The sequence below is a fragment of the Tenebrio molitor genome, chromosome 2 (assembly GCF_963966145.1).
Source record: "Tenebrio molitor chromosome 2, icTenMoli1.1, whole genome shotgun sequence".
Classification (NCBI taxonomy): domain Eukaryota; kingdom Metazoa; phylum Arthropoda; class Insecta; order Coleoptera; family Tenebrionidae; genus Tenebrio; species Tenebrio molitor.
Window position 1 is genome coordinate 21,014,837 of NC_091047.1, and position 15,848 is coordinate 21,030,684.

Genomic DNA, 15,848 nt, shown 5'->3' on the forward strand with positions numbered 1-15,848 from the left:
AAAAAATAAATATCAACCTTATAATGCAATTTCCCCTAGTTTCTGCTGCAGAGTAAAAAACACCGTGTGCGGGAAATCCTTTTTTCCCGCACTCCGAGAAGTACCTCTTTTGAGGCTATGAGTACATGAGTTTACCTTAGCGATGTACTAAAAGTATTAGCTAAAATAATACAAAGGTTTGATTTTGTATTTATTAGAGGTGGTACAGGAGATACTAATTAAATTTTTAAATTTTTGACATAATGTGAAAAGTTTCCTCTCATTCGTTCAAAATAAACCTCTTCATTCTTGGGTGTAAATTTGATATTGTCTGCGAAGGATTTACCTTGCTCGGCGGCCTGAGCAAGATCTGGTGCCTCATCACTGTCACATAAGGAATATTTCAAAATAAATGCACTGTTTACGAGTCCATATAGTGAAAACATTTTCCAGTGTTGTAACAAGTGCTCATATGCAAAAATGTTGCTAGCATCACAACCCAGATATGTCAAACACTCGTTTAAACTGTCATAGTATACTCTTAGAAGGTCCTTGACGTCTTTGTATTTTGCGGTATCACAGCACGTGTAGATGAAATAGGACAGGTCCAAGACGGGAGAAGCTAAACCAGAGCATTGCCAGTCCAAAATACGAAGACTTGCTGGTTTTCCAGATGGTTCCTAAAATCGAAAGGTTGCAACAAGATTTTTTTAATACAGATCTAGACAAAACAGACCTGACTTTTAAACATGAAGTTATTGGTCCAACAATCACCGTGCATAATTATTTGATGGTCTGGATCTTTGGTGTAGAAATCAGTGAAGATGCTTTCTACGCCACTTTTGGTAAACTGTAGCATTTTGATTTCCTCAGGGGAAATTCCTGAAAGGTCCCTTGCTCTTTTTATGTTTTCAAAAAGACCATCAACCATGTTGGCCTTTAGTACAAAGTAACTGAATAAATTGATGTTGTTTTCTACAAGTTTTTCAAAAATTTCCTTTCGTCTGTGTCGTAGGGCAAACGAAAAAGCGTGCCACTTGCCGTAAGATTCTAAAATTATTTTTAAATGGTCCCAATTCATTGGTACCTTTCTGTCCCATAAGTCGTACCCTTGAGTTTTCAAATTTTCCAAAATTAACAATTCACCGGACTCTATTGCTTGTGTTGCATAACATTGCGCCATGTAATCCAAGAGGTTTTCTCTGCCCATTTCTTCTTGAAATTTTCTAAACGACGTAACCACGCGGTCGTAAATGTAAATTTCTTTTTGAAAAAGTTCTCTTATGGGCGCTTCTTTTCGAAACGTGGTACTCACTTTGGCGAATTTTATTGCTAAATCTACGCACTTCTCCTGTCCCATCTTGGTCTTCCCATTTACAGTGACAAAAACAATGTCGCTCAGGTAACCATCTTCGTTGCTGGTTTTCCCATGAAGATCAATTTTATAATCCACTAAATCTTCATTTTTTAGAGCCAGTTTCACCCATTCTTCAATGTTGTTGACAGACATCTTGCACTTAAATTGTTTATCGAGTTTATTACAACTGATACTAATTGTGAAGTGACTGATAATTGCGCTTTTATATGAACACGAACGGTACGATCTTGTAGTACTAAAACATTTAGATAGTCAAATAAGCTTATCTGTCTAACAATCGTTAGTTAACATTTTAAATTGCTAAGCACGATATGTAATCACTTAATCAGTAAAGGCCGTCGGGTAAGTTCGGCAGAACTTCAATTTGTAAATTGTTACTACAACATATTGTCAGTACGCTAGTCACTGCTCAGCAATGTCGAGGAAACTACATATACGTATGTCATAAACTAGGGATATTGTTACAAATATTCTTGGACAAGGATTAAGTTTTATTTAACAAAGAAAAGTATGGTTTCGTGTGTTCAGTGTATAATTAACATCTATGTAAGATCATGGTTGTTGTGCTCTATAGCACGATTTTAGCTAATTCAGATGGATGGATATACAGGGTGATTCTGAAATAAGTTTGGAAAAAGCGGTAATTGGTGATGATGAGAAGAGGTCATAGACAAAAACATTTCTTATAAAAGTTTTTCCGTTTTCGAGATACAAACGATTGAAAATTTGGTCAAAATTGCTAGTACGCTGCTGAGTGATTACTTGATTATCGTGGTAGTTTAGCAACAATAATAATCAAAGGTAAAATGTACCCGTCAGTCGCAAACTTTAATATTTACTTATGACATTACTCCTTTCGATCGTTTCCATAGGAACATTTACAAAGCAGTGTGCTTGCACCTACGATTTTATTGTGGAGTTGATGTAACAATGGCTGCTAATGAAGTGAACAAATTCGGACAAATTTTCCCTATGCATAGGCGTAAAAAATACAAGGATATGGGGTAATTTCCATTGTTTTGATTTCATCTCCAAAAGTCATTTACGCAGAATTATTTTGTGTCAAGGATACTCCACATTTTTTTCCAAACTTATTTCAGAATCACGCTCTAGAATTCGGGAGCTCCACATGGGTAAATATGTTCAGTTCAAGAAAGATCAAATGTCATGAACTTTAAACGAAAGAAATAAACAATGTAAATGAAAGAACAAGTCGTTTTGAAAATAATGAGGAATATGTTGTCTCCGGATTATTATATTTAAATATGAAAACATTGCAATATTGTTCAAGAGTAAATTTCTACTTACTGAAACAAATGTTCTTCTGACATTTACCAACATAACAATAACAATTTTCTTATTTACTGTTGCACATTACAGTGTCTTGCATAGGCACTTACACTTCCTTTATACGAGTACATAATGTTAATGAGACAAATATGAATTAAAGATGAACTCTATTTCCATTTGATTAAAATTCTAGTTACATGCTTAAAGTATTATTGCTAATAATATTTCCACGATAAGAAAAGTAATAATTTTTAAAACTGTTTCTACAAGTTTAAATTCTTGACATAATGTACGAAGTTATCCCTGACTCGCTTAAAATATATTTCTTCATTTTTTATATCAACGTTAAAATTTTCTAAAAATTGTTTTCCTTCTTCAGCAGCTTCGACGAAATCTGGAGCGTCGTCTGCGTCACACAACGAAAATTTCACAACAAATGGTTGCAGGAACAATCCATAACGAGCGAATCTTTTCCAATGTTCAAGCAGTTTAGAATAAGGAAACAGTTCGCCAGAGTCGTAACCGAGATGCGACAAACATTCACTGAAACTTTCGTAGTAAATCTCCAACGATTCTTTTACATCCTTGTGCTTTCCCGTATCGTTGCAACCATATATGAAATGTGACAGGTCCATGACGGGTGAAGATAAACCAGAACACTGCCAGTCTAGAAGTCCAACACTAGTTGGTCTCGTCTTGTCCTCCTTAAAGGTCATTATTTTAAACAGATTTATTGTAGTAGAACGAGGTTAACTTGAAATTACCTGATATTGAAACATAAAGTTGCCACTCCAACAGTCACCATGTGAAATGACTCGATACTCTGGATCTTCAAAAAACAAATCTATAAAAATCTTGTTGACGTCGTCTTCCGAAAATTGTAGCTCTTTCAAAAGTTCCACTTCATTCGAATAAATAGAACCGTCTCTAGCTTCTTTGAAAAGTTTTAGCATTACATGTTGCAGTCCTACCTTTACTATGAAATAACTAAACATATTAACGTTATTTTCCACAAGTTTTTCAAATATTTCTTGATGTGCTTTCTTCAAAGCAAACGAGTAGGCGTGCCATTTTCCAAAACTTTGTAAGACCAGCTTAATGTGTTCGTAAGTCATCGGTATTGTTCGATCGCATATTTCGAAACCCTTTTTCTTTAAGTCTTCTAAGATTAATATTTCCCTATTTTCTCTTGTTTGAGTGGCATAACAACGGGGAAGAAAATTTAATATATCGACTGTTGTTCTTTCTTTTTGAAACTTTCGGAAAGCCGGCAAAACTGTGTTGTAGATGTAAATTTCCTTATCAAAAGCTTCTTTAATTGGGGTTTGCTGTCTAAGTAAACTACTCTCTTTGGATGACTTAACCACCAGGTTGAACGACTTATTCTGTCCTGCTTTAGTTTTTCCAACAACTGTGATGAAAATAATGTTGCCCAAATAACCGTCAGCTTTGCTTGATTTGCCTTCAAGAGTGATTGTATAATCCAGCAAGTCTTCATTTTTCATTGCCAAATGCACCCATCCTTTAATTTTTTCAGCACTCATTTCACTCTCTGGAACGATACTTGTAATGTCAAACACTGATATTCAAATAGAAATAGCAGTAAATTAAATAACCTCATACAGACAATAGTATCTTGATATTTACGTTGAGAGGATTTTGATAAGAATTTTCGGTAATCTTAGAGTCGTAGAATGTATTGTGTCAACAATATACAGGTTTATGATAAAGTAACGCACAAAATTCAGAAAACGTACAGTTTAATTTTTCAGAAAAATGCAAAAACACGTCAAACAGTTTTTAGAGTAAATTCTTGCTTTAAAGTATTATTTAATTTATTTATTAGTTATTATTATTAAAATCAAGTTTATTTCGTTTTTTATTAATTTGCTTATTTTTTTTGTGTAATCCCTACTTAAACTAGATTTTTATAATCCAGAAAAATAAGCTCTATCAAATAATCTAATCAGAAACGTAGCTTCCCATTTGGATAAAATAAATGACGTCATAACTTTCACAAATTTGACCCATATATGTACGTTAAAACACGCAGAATTTAAAAAACATTTTGTCGTGTTTGTGCATTTTTTTCAAAAATTAATACTGCGTTTTATGAATTTTGTGCGTTACTTTATCATAAGCCTGTACTCACACGTGTATTTAATTGTACTGAAATGTGGGATTACATAATGTCATCAAGAACATTTGTAATTGAATATGTGCTGAAGAAGTCGCCACACTATAAGCTTTCGTGATCGTGACCAGCGTGGGTCAAAAACAAAATTCAATAACTTACTTGTTGCTAAACATTTGACATATACAGGGTGTATCCGAATTCGATCGACAAACTTTCAGGGCAGATTCTATGATCAAAAATAAGCATAAAACTCTTAATACAACAACAACAAAAAGAATCGGGTGGAATTTTTTGATGAAATGTACAAAAATAAAAAGGATCTATGTAGAATTTGCAAAAATTGTCAAAATTTCGCCCCCCTGTTCAATGCATAGATAACCCCATAAAATCCAAGGAATTCAGATCGAAATTGTTTTTACGTTTTTGTTGATTATCTCACAGAGTAAGCGTTTTTAATCCCATATGTATTCAGATTTTTATAATTATTTTTGATCGTAAAATCTGCCCTGAAAGTTTTTCGGTCGAATTCGGATACACCCTGTATAATGTTTTAAACAGACACATTACAACTGCGGCTTTTAAAACTTATTTTTTGACGTTAATTCACACTTTATATCGAGTTCTAGGTAGACATTTTATTGTAAATGGAACAACGGCTGCACACGTTTTCATAAAACATTAACAAACAACGTCCTAACCTTACTTTCTCGCGATCTGTCAATTATGCGATATATGTATATTGCTGCAATTTAATAAAATAAATTACTTCGTAGTACGCATATTTTTACAAATAAAACGTTATTTAGGAATTCACATATTTTTAATGATAAAACCGTATTTAGGAATTATCCACCGTCATTTCCAAAGCTGACTAGATGACACATTTTCTTTTTCACACAGTACACTATTTAACATTAACACATGTTATTATTATATAAAATAGTCAATTTAGAAACGTTAAATCTGCATATTACGATAATAATCACCAAGGTCTGTCTAGAAAGTTCGACAAATAAGCGAATCCAATATACCTATTTCATATGGTAAACCGTTAAAATGTGCTCGACAATGTGGACCAGGTACATACATAGTTCATACCTACCTAGGTACATCCAAGATCTGCCTAGATTGTAAAAACTGAAAATAATCCAGGATAAGGTCGACTTAAAGCTGAACCACTTTTCGTCTACACCTAGTTATTTTATGATTACATACCCACTACTTTGTATGGTGTACTGTTAAGTCTACTTAGGTTACATTACTTATGACTATGATTCGAGGTCGTTATTTACATCTTCTCCTGATGGTGTGTTTTTCCATACTTACCAGCGTTGTTGCTCATCTAATATTCCCCGAACTAGACTGAAACAGTTATTATTAAATAAAGAGCGATCATATTAATTTGTAATCGAGTTATCCATGAATCCGAATTTGTATGTCGTTACTTGACTTCACCCTCCAATAAACACAGCTTGAAACACAGCTTAGATCTCGACATATCTGTCGCAAAAGACATACGGATTCAAATCCATGGATGACTCGACACAAATTAATTTGATCGCTCGATATATGGATTAGTAAATTTGCTACAACAAAGGTTAACACTTTTTTTCGTATATAAGCAACCGCTTTCACATATTACGACATAATAAGTTTAAAACTAAATACATATCTAATTATAGTCCAGTCAATGTATTCAAAAAAGCATGTGAGGAAACTAACCAGGATTATTGCAGTTTTTAAACAAGGAAATAATAGTTATCTAAATTTTGCAAAAATATTTGAACAGGTTATTTACTATAATATGTTTAGCAAAATATGTTACTACATTGCCGAGCAGTAATATTATTTCTGTTCTGTTGTTTTGACTTGTTTCAAACAGTACATACATACATATTGGTTTTGAATTTGAATTTGGTATTTAATAATAATAAGGAACCATCAACGAAGTTTGTCCCGGCGGTGATCCATCCAAACTTTGACCACACCCGACATTGCTTATTTCCCTCCACCAGCCGGCGGCACGGCAATTTTGCCGGAGTACATACACTATTACGGATATTACTATCAAGTAATAGTGCAGTGCTTATCAACATAATTACCGGCGTCTCGCCTCCGCATTTTGACTTTGTTGTGTACTATGTTCTGTGTCAATGTTAAGGAACTTCCTCACGATGTGACATGAGTATAATAATATAGGTACCTTTTTGAATTTCAACTATCAATGTGTTCCCGAAATCCAGAATTTTTAAATTTATTATTATTACTATTATTATTGGACAAGACAATGTTTATTTTTGTACTTAATTGAGCTCAAAGTTTTGTAAAACTAAACATAATTAACATTTTCATTTATTGATTTAATTTCTCTATTCCGCGAATGAAAGAATTATAATATATTTATTTATCTCACTTGAGATACTACTACTACTGAGAATTATTAATAACATTGATTGCATTATAACTTAATATTTTATGTTTTAATTTTCTTTTTCATGATTAATTACCAAGCGATAACATTAGTCTCAATTGGTGTCGATGGAATCAGTTATTCTGTGTGTGGTATAATTAATAATTATTATTAATTTTAATTAGAATTGATTTTTGAAGACCTTGAGAAGGTCTATTATTTATAATTGCAAGATATAACATTTATTATTTATATAGGGTGGTCCCGATATAAGCTGCTAGAAATATTCTGGGTCATTAAAAGGATCTAACAAGTCCGGAAAACCCCTTTTTACTAGGTCGAAAATGATAGGTATAAATTAACTCCTATCCACACCTATTCGACGCTGCTGACCTCAAAAATACGTACCTAGTCATGTTAGTGTTTGTAAGGATGACAGTATCTAAGCAACCATACCTGAATCGTTTGTGACAAATCTGACAAATTAAATCAAATTAATGACATCCTCACCCATTACTGGATTTTTTTGGCAGGTTATATCGGGACCACCTGTATACTGGGACTGGGTGCCCCAAAATTTGCGGAACAGCTTAGCAGTACGTTATTAAGTAGTCATTAAAATATCAGGTACACATGTTTAAAAAAATAAATCTTGTTTTTTTGTAGAAGATATGGACCTATTCATTATACATTTAAAAACATTCTATGTATCCCAAAAGTCTGCAAATATTTCATTTTTGTTGTATCCACGGAAATGAGAGAGAAAAATCAAAGCCATGTTGCCGTACGTTATTTGAAGTAAAACGGACATAAAATTACTACTTGAAAATGCTGGAAATAATGAAGAAAATAATTGCAAACCTGATCACAATCGCTCAGAATTATTATGCCCCTGGCTAGTAAATGACAAATAGTCAAAATCTTTTTTAATATTTAAAATAAACGAGATCAAGGCTGCACCTTTTGAGCCCCCATATCTTCAAATCATGACGTTCTTTAACTTTAATGAAAGGGAAATCATACGGCCCATAGAGTTTTTAAATTATTTTTCTCATAATTTCCTAACATTAGTTGACATTGCCCCATTGAGTTGTTCCGCGAATTTTGGGGCACCCAGTATTTAAAAAAAATATCAAACATATGAAGAAATTATTGATAAATAATAAAGATTGCTCTGTTTGATGTATGTACCTATACCAGATGTTATGGAAGTACACGTAGTAAATTTAATCACCAATAGAACTCTTTAAAATAAACATTTTTTACATATTGACGGTATAATAAACTTAAGAGTTAAAAAAAAAACTATGAATGTTGTTTTTTTTTTTAAATCAGAAAATATACATATTAAGAGCATTTTTATTACTTATGAATTTAAATCTCTATCTACGATAATTCTCACTGCAGACAATTTTTGTCTACACAGAGTGTCTCAAAATTCGCGAATTCCGAATTCAGAGCGTTGCAGGAAATTACTTCAGTAGTCCAAATGTGGAAAAAAAAATGGTACTCCCCCACAAAGATACATTGGTCTGAAGGTGTGTTTTCTTCAAATACAGGCTGAAAAGTTCAGTGTTTATTGTTATTTATAATGTAGATGATTGTGAAAAATAATAACGTAAAACAATTTTTTGATGAATAGCTTTACTTTGGAGTAAAGAAATCTTAAATTTTTGTAATTTTTCTTAAAAATGGAACGGCAACGTAGCTAGAATAGTATTTTGTCACTGTGGATATGAAGGCTGCTATGTATTGAGCAAAATTAAAGTGCTTATATCTTCTTCAGGAAGAGCGAATTTTTTTTTCTAAATATTTTTCGAGCTCCACTGGGTCCTTCCTTATCACGCTCTGAATTCGGAATTCGCGAATTTTGAGACAGCCTGTATAATAAATAAATATTAATGTACTTAATATTTTTAAGATAATTTTAGCAAGTTGTTTGTTTTCTTCGCAATGTCAGTTTCAAATGTTATCTAAAGTTTTGCTGCAAACTGTTCACAGTTTTGGCTTTAGCTGTAAGCATATATCAAATTTTATTAACAACATTAATTTTCACAAGATTACGAATTTGCAAGTCACATTAAATAATGGCTAATTTCTATGATTTTACCAAAGAACAAATAAGTTAAACAATGTACTTCAAACATAAATCACTTTATAAAGATTTACTGTTAATTGTAGAATTATGTTTTTTCTGGGCTTATACGTTCAGCCATTTTTGTAAATATAAGGAATATTGAATATAATTACTTACTTCAGAACATCATTAATTAGCAACATGATTAAAGTACAAGATGTTTGAAATGTAAAATAAAAATGAGCGATTTAGTCTTAATATAATCCAGACGAAAATTAATGAACGAGAAAAATGAACTAATTTTACTAGATAATGATTACTCGTGATTATGATTTTGTGCCACGAGCCGCAGGCGAATGGCGTAATTCATCCGAGCGAGTAATAGCCATTATTTCAAATAGAATATTATACTTCTTCTACGACTATGAAGAGAAATTGATAAATAAGTTTCATTATTAGACAAACTGAAACTGACGTTTTAAAATTATTACTTTGTATACTTGACACCATTGCATTAAAATTTGCGATTGGACTTCATAAACTAGTCGCTATGATAATTGCAGTGAGTTTTGAAATTATTATTCAACAGGCCGTGGCGTGGGTAATAATTCCTGTTATCCCAAGAAAAACACTTTAATAATTACAGTATTATCCAATAATAGTAGAAAAAAGCTATTATAGGCAAGTCGAACTTTTTTTACGACGTATGAATTCGATTCAGACTTTCACAATTTATTTATTAGTTCTCACTAATAATAAAAAACCTAAAATATATAAAGGCATATGAATATTTCACTGTATCATACCCAATTTATAGATTTGCAAATGCAATTTGGCAATTGGTTACAAAACTAAGAAATATTAATTAACTTATTACTCACGGCCGCGGATAATAAAAATTATTACATAACAGCTATAGCATATAGTGACTGTATTATTTAATTAAAGTATAAAATCGTTATTTGTAAAACTATGTAGTTATGAAAGTCATACTTTTTTTTACGAATTTGCAGATTTTGCAAATAAGTGAAAAAAAGAGACTTTCATAACGTGTTGTACACACTACTTTTTTGCATATCGATGTACAGTTAATTTCAAAATTATCGAGTACACCTCAAAAATCAAGAAGTCGATTTATTACAGTTTTTGCCACATGTAAAGATGCCTTTTTGAAATTTGAGCGTCATAGGTTAGGTAAGTTTGACAACATAAAATGTCGGTGATATTTTAGAACACCAAAGTAGTGTGTGTTTTATTCTCTGCACGGTGCTCTTAGCGATGTTATAATACTGTGCTACCCTCCGGATCGACCACCCTTCTTCTAATTTGGAAAGAATGAGCACTTTCGCGTTTTCAGTTAGATCAGGCACTTTGTTTGTCAAAATTGACATTGATCATTGACAAAAAATGTAAGTGCATTTTACACTGTAGAAAATTAGGTGTACTCTATAATTTTGAAATTAACTGTAAGTTGAGAAATTTGGTCCAAAAGGATTTATGAAAAATTACAAAAAAAAGGTATGACTGACAATCATCTCCAAGGAGATGGAATAAAATGATGCAAAAAAGTGCTACTTTCACTACAATTTTTCGTGTAAAAAAATGCTACTTTCACTACGATTTTGCATGTAAAAAAGTGCCACTTTCATTACGATATGCAAAAAAATATTTTTAGTAATACTTCAGAAACAAATGTGCAATAAGTTGTAAAATGGGGAAAAATCAAAAGGCATCGAAATTATTATTCAGTTGTTTTGTTTATTGTGGTTTAATTTTTTAAAATAAATTTGTTATATGTATTCAATTACTACTATAGTAAATCACAAATGCAATAAAAAAAAATAATCAAATTGTCTGTGAACTGTACATTCTTATAATGACGTTAAATTATGTACATAATGCAGTAAATTAGCCTTGACTCGTCGGTAATATTGATTTTGATTTTGTATGGAAAATTTTAAATTTTCCAGAAATTCTCTACCTTCTTCTGCTGTTTCTGTGAAATCGGGGGCCTCATCTGCCTCGCACATAGAAAATTTCAAAATAAAATTGCCCAAAAATAATCCGTAGGGGGAAAATTTACACCAGTGTTCTAATAACTTCTCATATGGAAAAAGTTCACGTGGCTCGCAACCCAGCTGCCGTAAACACCCTTCCAAACTTTCGTAATAAATTTTCAGCAAATCCCTGACATCCTTATTTGCCTCTGTATCCGTGCACGTATAAATAAAATAAGATAAATCCATCACCGGGGACGCTAAACCTGATAATTGCCAGTCTATGATGCAGACATGTGTCGGTCTGTTTGTACCTTTCTGAAAACAAATACATATTACATTGTTATATGATGTTTTTTAAATCCAATATAATTTAGATTGGGTACCTGATATTGGAACATTAAATTATTGGTCCAACAGTCTCCGTGCAAAATCACATGAAATTCGGGGTCTTCACAAAATAAGTTTTTAAAAATATTTGATACGTCACTTCTTGAAAACTGCAGCTGTTTTACATCTAGAAGGTCGCAAGCCTCCTTCACTTCTTCAGTAAAATCAAAAATCGGACCGTCCACTTTGACTTTCATTACATAATAACAAAACATGTCAACATTGTCCCTTACAAGTTTTTCAAAAATTTCAGGTCGCTTCTTTTTCAGAGCGAAAGAAAGTGCGTGCCATCTACCGTACGTCTGTAAAACTAGTTGGATGTGGTCTTGGGTCATCGGAATTTTTCTATCGTACAAGTCGTACCCTCTAAATTTTAAATTTTCCAAAATTATCAACTCTTTGGTGATCGTTTTCCGAGTGGCGTAACATTGTGGTAAAAAATCTAATAAATTTTCCAACTTTTCATCTTGCAGCATGGCCCTAAGGGAAGTAACCACCTCATCGTAAATGTAAATTTCCTTTTGGAAAACTTCATCAATGGGGATTTGCTCTCGCAACGTGCTACTCTGGCTAGGAGACTTGATTACCAAATTTAACGATTTCTTATGACCTGCTTTTGTTACACCAGTAACTGTAACAAACGCAACTTTTCCCAAATAGCCATCGGCTTTTCCAGTTTTTCCGTGGACCTCAATTTCGTATTCCCTGAATTTCTCGTTTTCGATCGCTATTTGCACCCATTCGCGAATTCGCTGATCGCACATTTTTGTTTATATTTTTAGATAACTGGGTTAACTTGCAGAACTGAAGTATCTAACAGTACAATGAATGAATCGGTGGAACAAGCACATATATTCCTTTAGAATAGATAAGGAAAGGTTGTTGATGCTTATTAAAACTAATAGTGATCTATGAAAATATTTTGCAAGAGATTTAAATATAAATTACAAAAGTTGCACTTTCATGCTTCTATAGTTAGGATCTTAAAAGTTGAAACCATTGAAACGTGATAAAATCTTTAGACAACATCAGAATTATATTATTGCATTAGATTGCACAATGTTTGTTGTAAGGTTTTTATAGTTCAATAAAACCCCATTTTACAGAAAAACACTATATTAGATGTAACAAACTACCGAGCGTACAAAAGTTTCTTAAATTGCTAAGTCAGCCCTTCTTGTTGCGCATGAATAAGAGTCTCATGTCCACGCATGCGCTACATTGTATTCCTTTTTATCTAAAGTGCAAAGTGTTAGCTAGCATAACCTTATAAAGTTTGTCCAGCCCCGAGAGATTGGTTGACATAGAAATCACTAAATTCTACGCAGAGAAAGTACCTACTACCTAGCGTAAATTATTTATTTATTTACCTTCAAGCAGTTACATTTTTTGCCCTGAAATTATGCTCTAATTAATGTATTCTAGTGCATTTTGTAGTGTTGGGTTACAAGTCTACAATTTAAAATCTCCCAATCTCTCGCTGGACGGAGTTTACCGATCTAATTTCCTTATTCTGCGTTTGACAGTGTGCTTTAAAATGTCACTGAATTATTAAGACTATTCAATGAACCAAATCAATGATTAAAATAAAAATTTTCAAAGCTAGTTCGCAAATCTGCGTTACACATGATTTCATTGCTCAGTTAACTTCGTAAGAAAGTAATAATTTCTTTGAATAAAAATAATAATCAAGGTTTGTTTAAAATATTCGCCTCGACCACTAGTGGAATAGTCAGTTATATTTTCACGAGTGGAATATTCGCTGGAATTTTCTGTTGCTAGGTTACGAAAGTACATGTCTGCTCTTTTATTGGTTAATATTTGAAAAATAACAGGTGAATTGAATAGTCTGTTGAATACAACTCGTAGTCAAAGATAGTAGAATATTTTTCCGATGGTATCACTTATGGTCATTACGCTTTTGAACACCATTCGTGCTACGCACTCATGGTGTTCATAAAGCGAATGACCATTCGTGATACCACCACAAAAATATTCGACAATCTTTGACTACTCGTGGTATTATAACTGACAATTTTTCATAACAACGTTAATGAACGGGCGTCTTTTAATTTTTGAAAATATATTTATGAAATTTTCTTTAAGTATTTTTTTCATATATTTTTTTAAATTTAAATAGTTATTTTTATATAAAGTGCGTGAAGTGATTTTTTTTTTAGCATAAAAAAGTGTTTTACGCAGAGACGTAGGTCGAGGCAGTAAAAAAAAGCCTTTGAATGCACAAAAAACTTATCTTCACGCACGCAATACAAACAATATTTTTGCTATAATTGCTTCCAAAACAAAATTTTAAAATTCAAATTTTTGAAGAAAAGTGTCAACGCAGTGACCACGTTGCTAGGTAGCTAAAAGAAAACAGTGCGTGAAGTGAAAAACAGAAAAGGTTAAGTGTGTGAAATCGCATTTCACACACTGTTATGTATTGTTTCTATAGTTTCAAGTGTAAAAAAATATTATACTCGTATGTAAGAAAATGACCCACTTCACGCTAGATAACTGTACGTGAATACCAATTTTTTGAATAAATGATAGAAAAACGTTTTTGTCCACAATCACTATATTATAAGGTAATAATTCAATTGCTTGGCAACCTTTAATGTGGTCTATAAAACTTTAGCGTTTTATAACTCATAAAACACGCCATAAAATACTCAAAATGAAATTTCAATGATTTTTGAGGTGACAGCCGCTATCAGAGTGAAATGTCAAATTAATTTTGGATGACATCAGATAAAATTTCGGCAATTCTGATTTTAAATGAGTGTGATTGTGGATAAAACGTTGTATTGCATGCGTGTTTTAGATGCATTTTATTCACTTAAGAAAATTAAACGCTCGAGCAAGCTCTCGCGGTTAAAAAGTATTGCGTGAATAAAATGCTCTCTAAAACACTTATACAATAAATAACTGTGGCGTTTTTGGGTTTTTCATTGAAACATACACATTACTGGGAGACTTTACTAACTTTTACATTTTACACGTAACACATAACGGAGTAAATCGTGCCAGAGTTCACCGGTGAATTCCCACTCCCTGGTTCTCCGCGATAGGACGCAGGTCACCCTTTTTATCCTACAGATAACTGCAGGAGTGCAGGCACCGATACCACAATAACTATTTTTGTAGATTTTTAATACCTATTTGTAGATAATCTCAGAATCTCACAGATTCAAGCAATACAATTGTTAACAGCAGGACAAATGGACGTAGAGGTAAATTTAAATATGATGTTCCAAATATTAAAATTTTCATACACTTCTTGAGAAAAACAGAACCGTCACAATGAAGTGCGAGACTGGAATAACATTAAGGTTGTACTATGGTCAAGAAAAAAATTACCTTACATTCAAAAAATCTGAAAAAATTACCAGCGCTTACAAATAATTCAAGCTTAATATAAGATTAATTTAAAAAAAATCTACCGTACAGTTTCTTAAAAAAATTAGAAAAACCATGATTTTAACCACATTTTATTTTTTATATTAAAAATTGGATGATAGATCTTAATGAAAATCCAACATCAGGTTACAATAGCCTTTCTGTAGGTGTTCCATTTTTTTGAGTGATTTTGAATGTACAGTTTTTGCATAAAAAAATAAAAAAATTACGATTCGCAATCAAGCAAAAATACATTAACTAAAATTAAAAACCCATTGTACAGTTCGTAAATATAATAAAAAGGAGATTTACATCAAATAATTGACTGCAACAAGATCTTTTTCCTCAAAAAAAGCATTTTGAGTTTATGATTTCAAAGTGCAACACTACTAATGCAACACTGCACAGTAGCGTCCTCATAGCTTGGACGGATATCTTGTCAATTACTAGCTCCAATGTCACCAGTGCCATCTGCAAACTACTAGACAGACAAAACAGTTTATTTATTTCAAGAAACTGTAAAATAGATTGGTAAAACATCATTAGGATAACAATCACTCTTGCAAGGTGCAATTACGTAGTTATGGCTTTAATTTCATTTTCTATAGATATTATCGGGATATCAAAAATTATCTTGGTCAAAGGTGGTCATGGATTTTCAAATAATTGTCGAAGCTATATCGTGCATTTTTGTTAATCATTTTTTGAATGTCAAAATCTGTCAGACAGTTTTTGAATTATGGTTTTCAGTACAGAGCACAAAATTTATATGATTGAGGCGTATTTTTGAA

The 15,848-nt window shown here is 32.3% G+C and overlaps 3 protein-coding genes across 4 annotated transcripts; all 3 read right to left on the reverse strand.

Annotated features, from left to right (window-relative positions):
* Nucleotides 1-177: 177 nt before the first annotated feature.
* On the reverse strand, nucleotides 178-2,757 carry LOC138123337 (uncharacterized). 2 transcript variants are annotated; one of them, XM_069037980.1, is made up of 3 exons: nucleotides 2,666-2,757; nucleotides 716-1,495; nucleotides 178-659 (listed from the first exon to the last, which is right to left on the reverse strand). In XM_069037980.1, the coding sequence occupies exons 1-3, from the start codon at nucleotides 2,696-2,698 to the stop codon at nucleotides 219-221; spliced, it is 1,254 nt and encodes a 417-aa protein (XP_068894081.1). In that variant the 5' UTR covers nucleotides 2,699-2,757; the 3' UTR covers nucleotides 178-218. The 2 variants fall into 2 exon arrangements, with proteins under 2 accessions (XP_068894081.1, XP_068894080.1); XM_069037979.1 differs by having other exon boundaries at nucleotides 716-1,592.
* Nucleotides 2,758-2,797: 40 nt separating this feature from the next.
* Nucleotides 2,798-6,018, reverse strand: LOC138123338 (uncharacterized). Its single transcript, XM_069037981.1, has 4 exons — nucleotides 6,000-6,018; nucleotides 5,887-5,921; nucleotides 3,412-4,199; nucleotides 2,798-3,351 (listed from the first exon to the last, which is right to left on the reverse strand). Exons 2-4 carry the CDS (start codon nucleotides 5,894-5,896, stop codon nucleotides 2,911-2,913), a joined length of 1,239 nt encoding a protein of 412 aa, XP_068894082.1. The 5' UTR covers nucleotides 5,897-5,921; nucleotides 6,000-6,018; the 3' UTR covers nucleotides 2,798-2,910.
* A 4,997-nt stretch (nucleotides 6,019-11,015) lies between these two features.
* LOC138124263 (uncharacterized) lies at nucleotides 11,016-12,527 on the reverse strand. Its single transcript, XM_069039251.1, has 2 exons — nucleotides 11,655-12,527; nucleotides 11,016-11,586 (listed from the first exon to the last, which is right to left on the reverse strand). The coding sequence occupies exons 1-2, from the start codon at nucleotides 12,420-12,422 to the stop codon at nucleotides 11,143-11,145; spliced, it is 1,212 nt and encodes a 403-aa protein (XP_068895352.1). The 5' UTR covers nucleotides 12,423-12,527; the 3' UTR covers nucleotides 11,016-11,142.
* Nucleotides 12,528-15,848: the final 3,321 nt, after the last annotated feature.

Excerpts from the sequence above, each read along its gene's own strand:
- LOC138123337 (XM_069037979.1), bottom strand. The coding sequence starts at position 2,688 with ATGTCAGAAGAACATTTGTTTCA. Across the intron at positions 1,593-2,665 it reads TCAGAAGAACATTTGTTTCA|TACTACAAGATCGTACCGTT; the intron begins GTAAGTAGAAAT and ends TAAATGTTTTAG. Across the intron at positions 660-715 it reads ACTTCATGTTTAAAAGTCAG|GAACCATCTGGAAAACCAGC; the intron begins GTCTGTTTTGTC and ends TTTCGATTTTAG.
- LOC138123338 (XM_069037981.1), bottom strand. Across the intron at positions 3,352-3,411 it reads ACTTTATGTTTCAATATCAG|GAGGACAAGACGAGACCAAC; the intron begins GTAATTTCAAGT and ends ATGACCTTTAAG.
- LOC138124263 (XM_069039251.1), bottom strand. The coding sequence starts at position 12,422 with ATGTGCGATCAGCGAATTCGCGAATGGGTGCAAATAGCGATCGAAAAC. Across the intron at positions 11,587-11,654 it reads ATTTAATGTTCCAATATCAG|AAAGGTACAAACAGACCGAC; the intron begins GTACCCAATCTA and ends ATTTGTTTTCAG.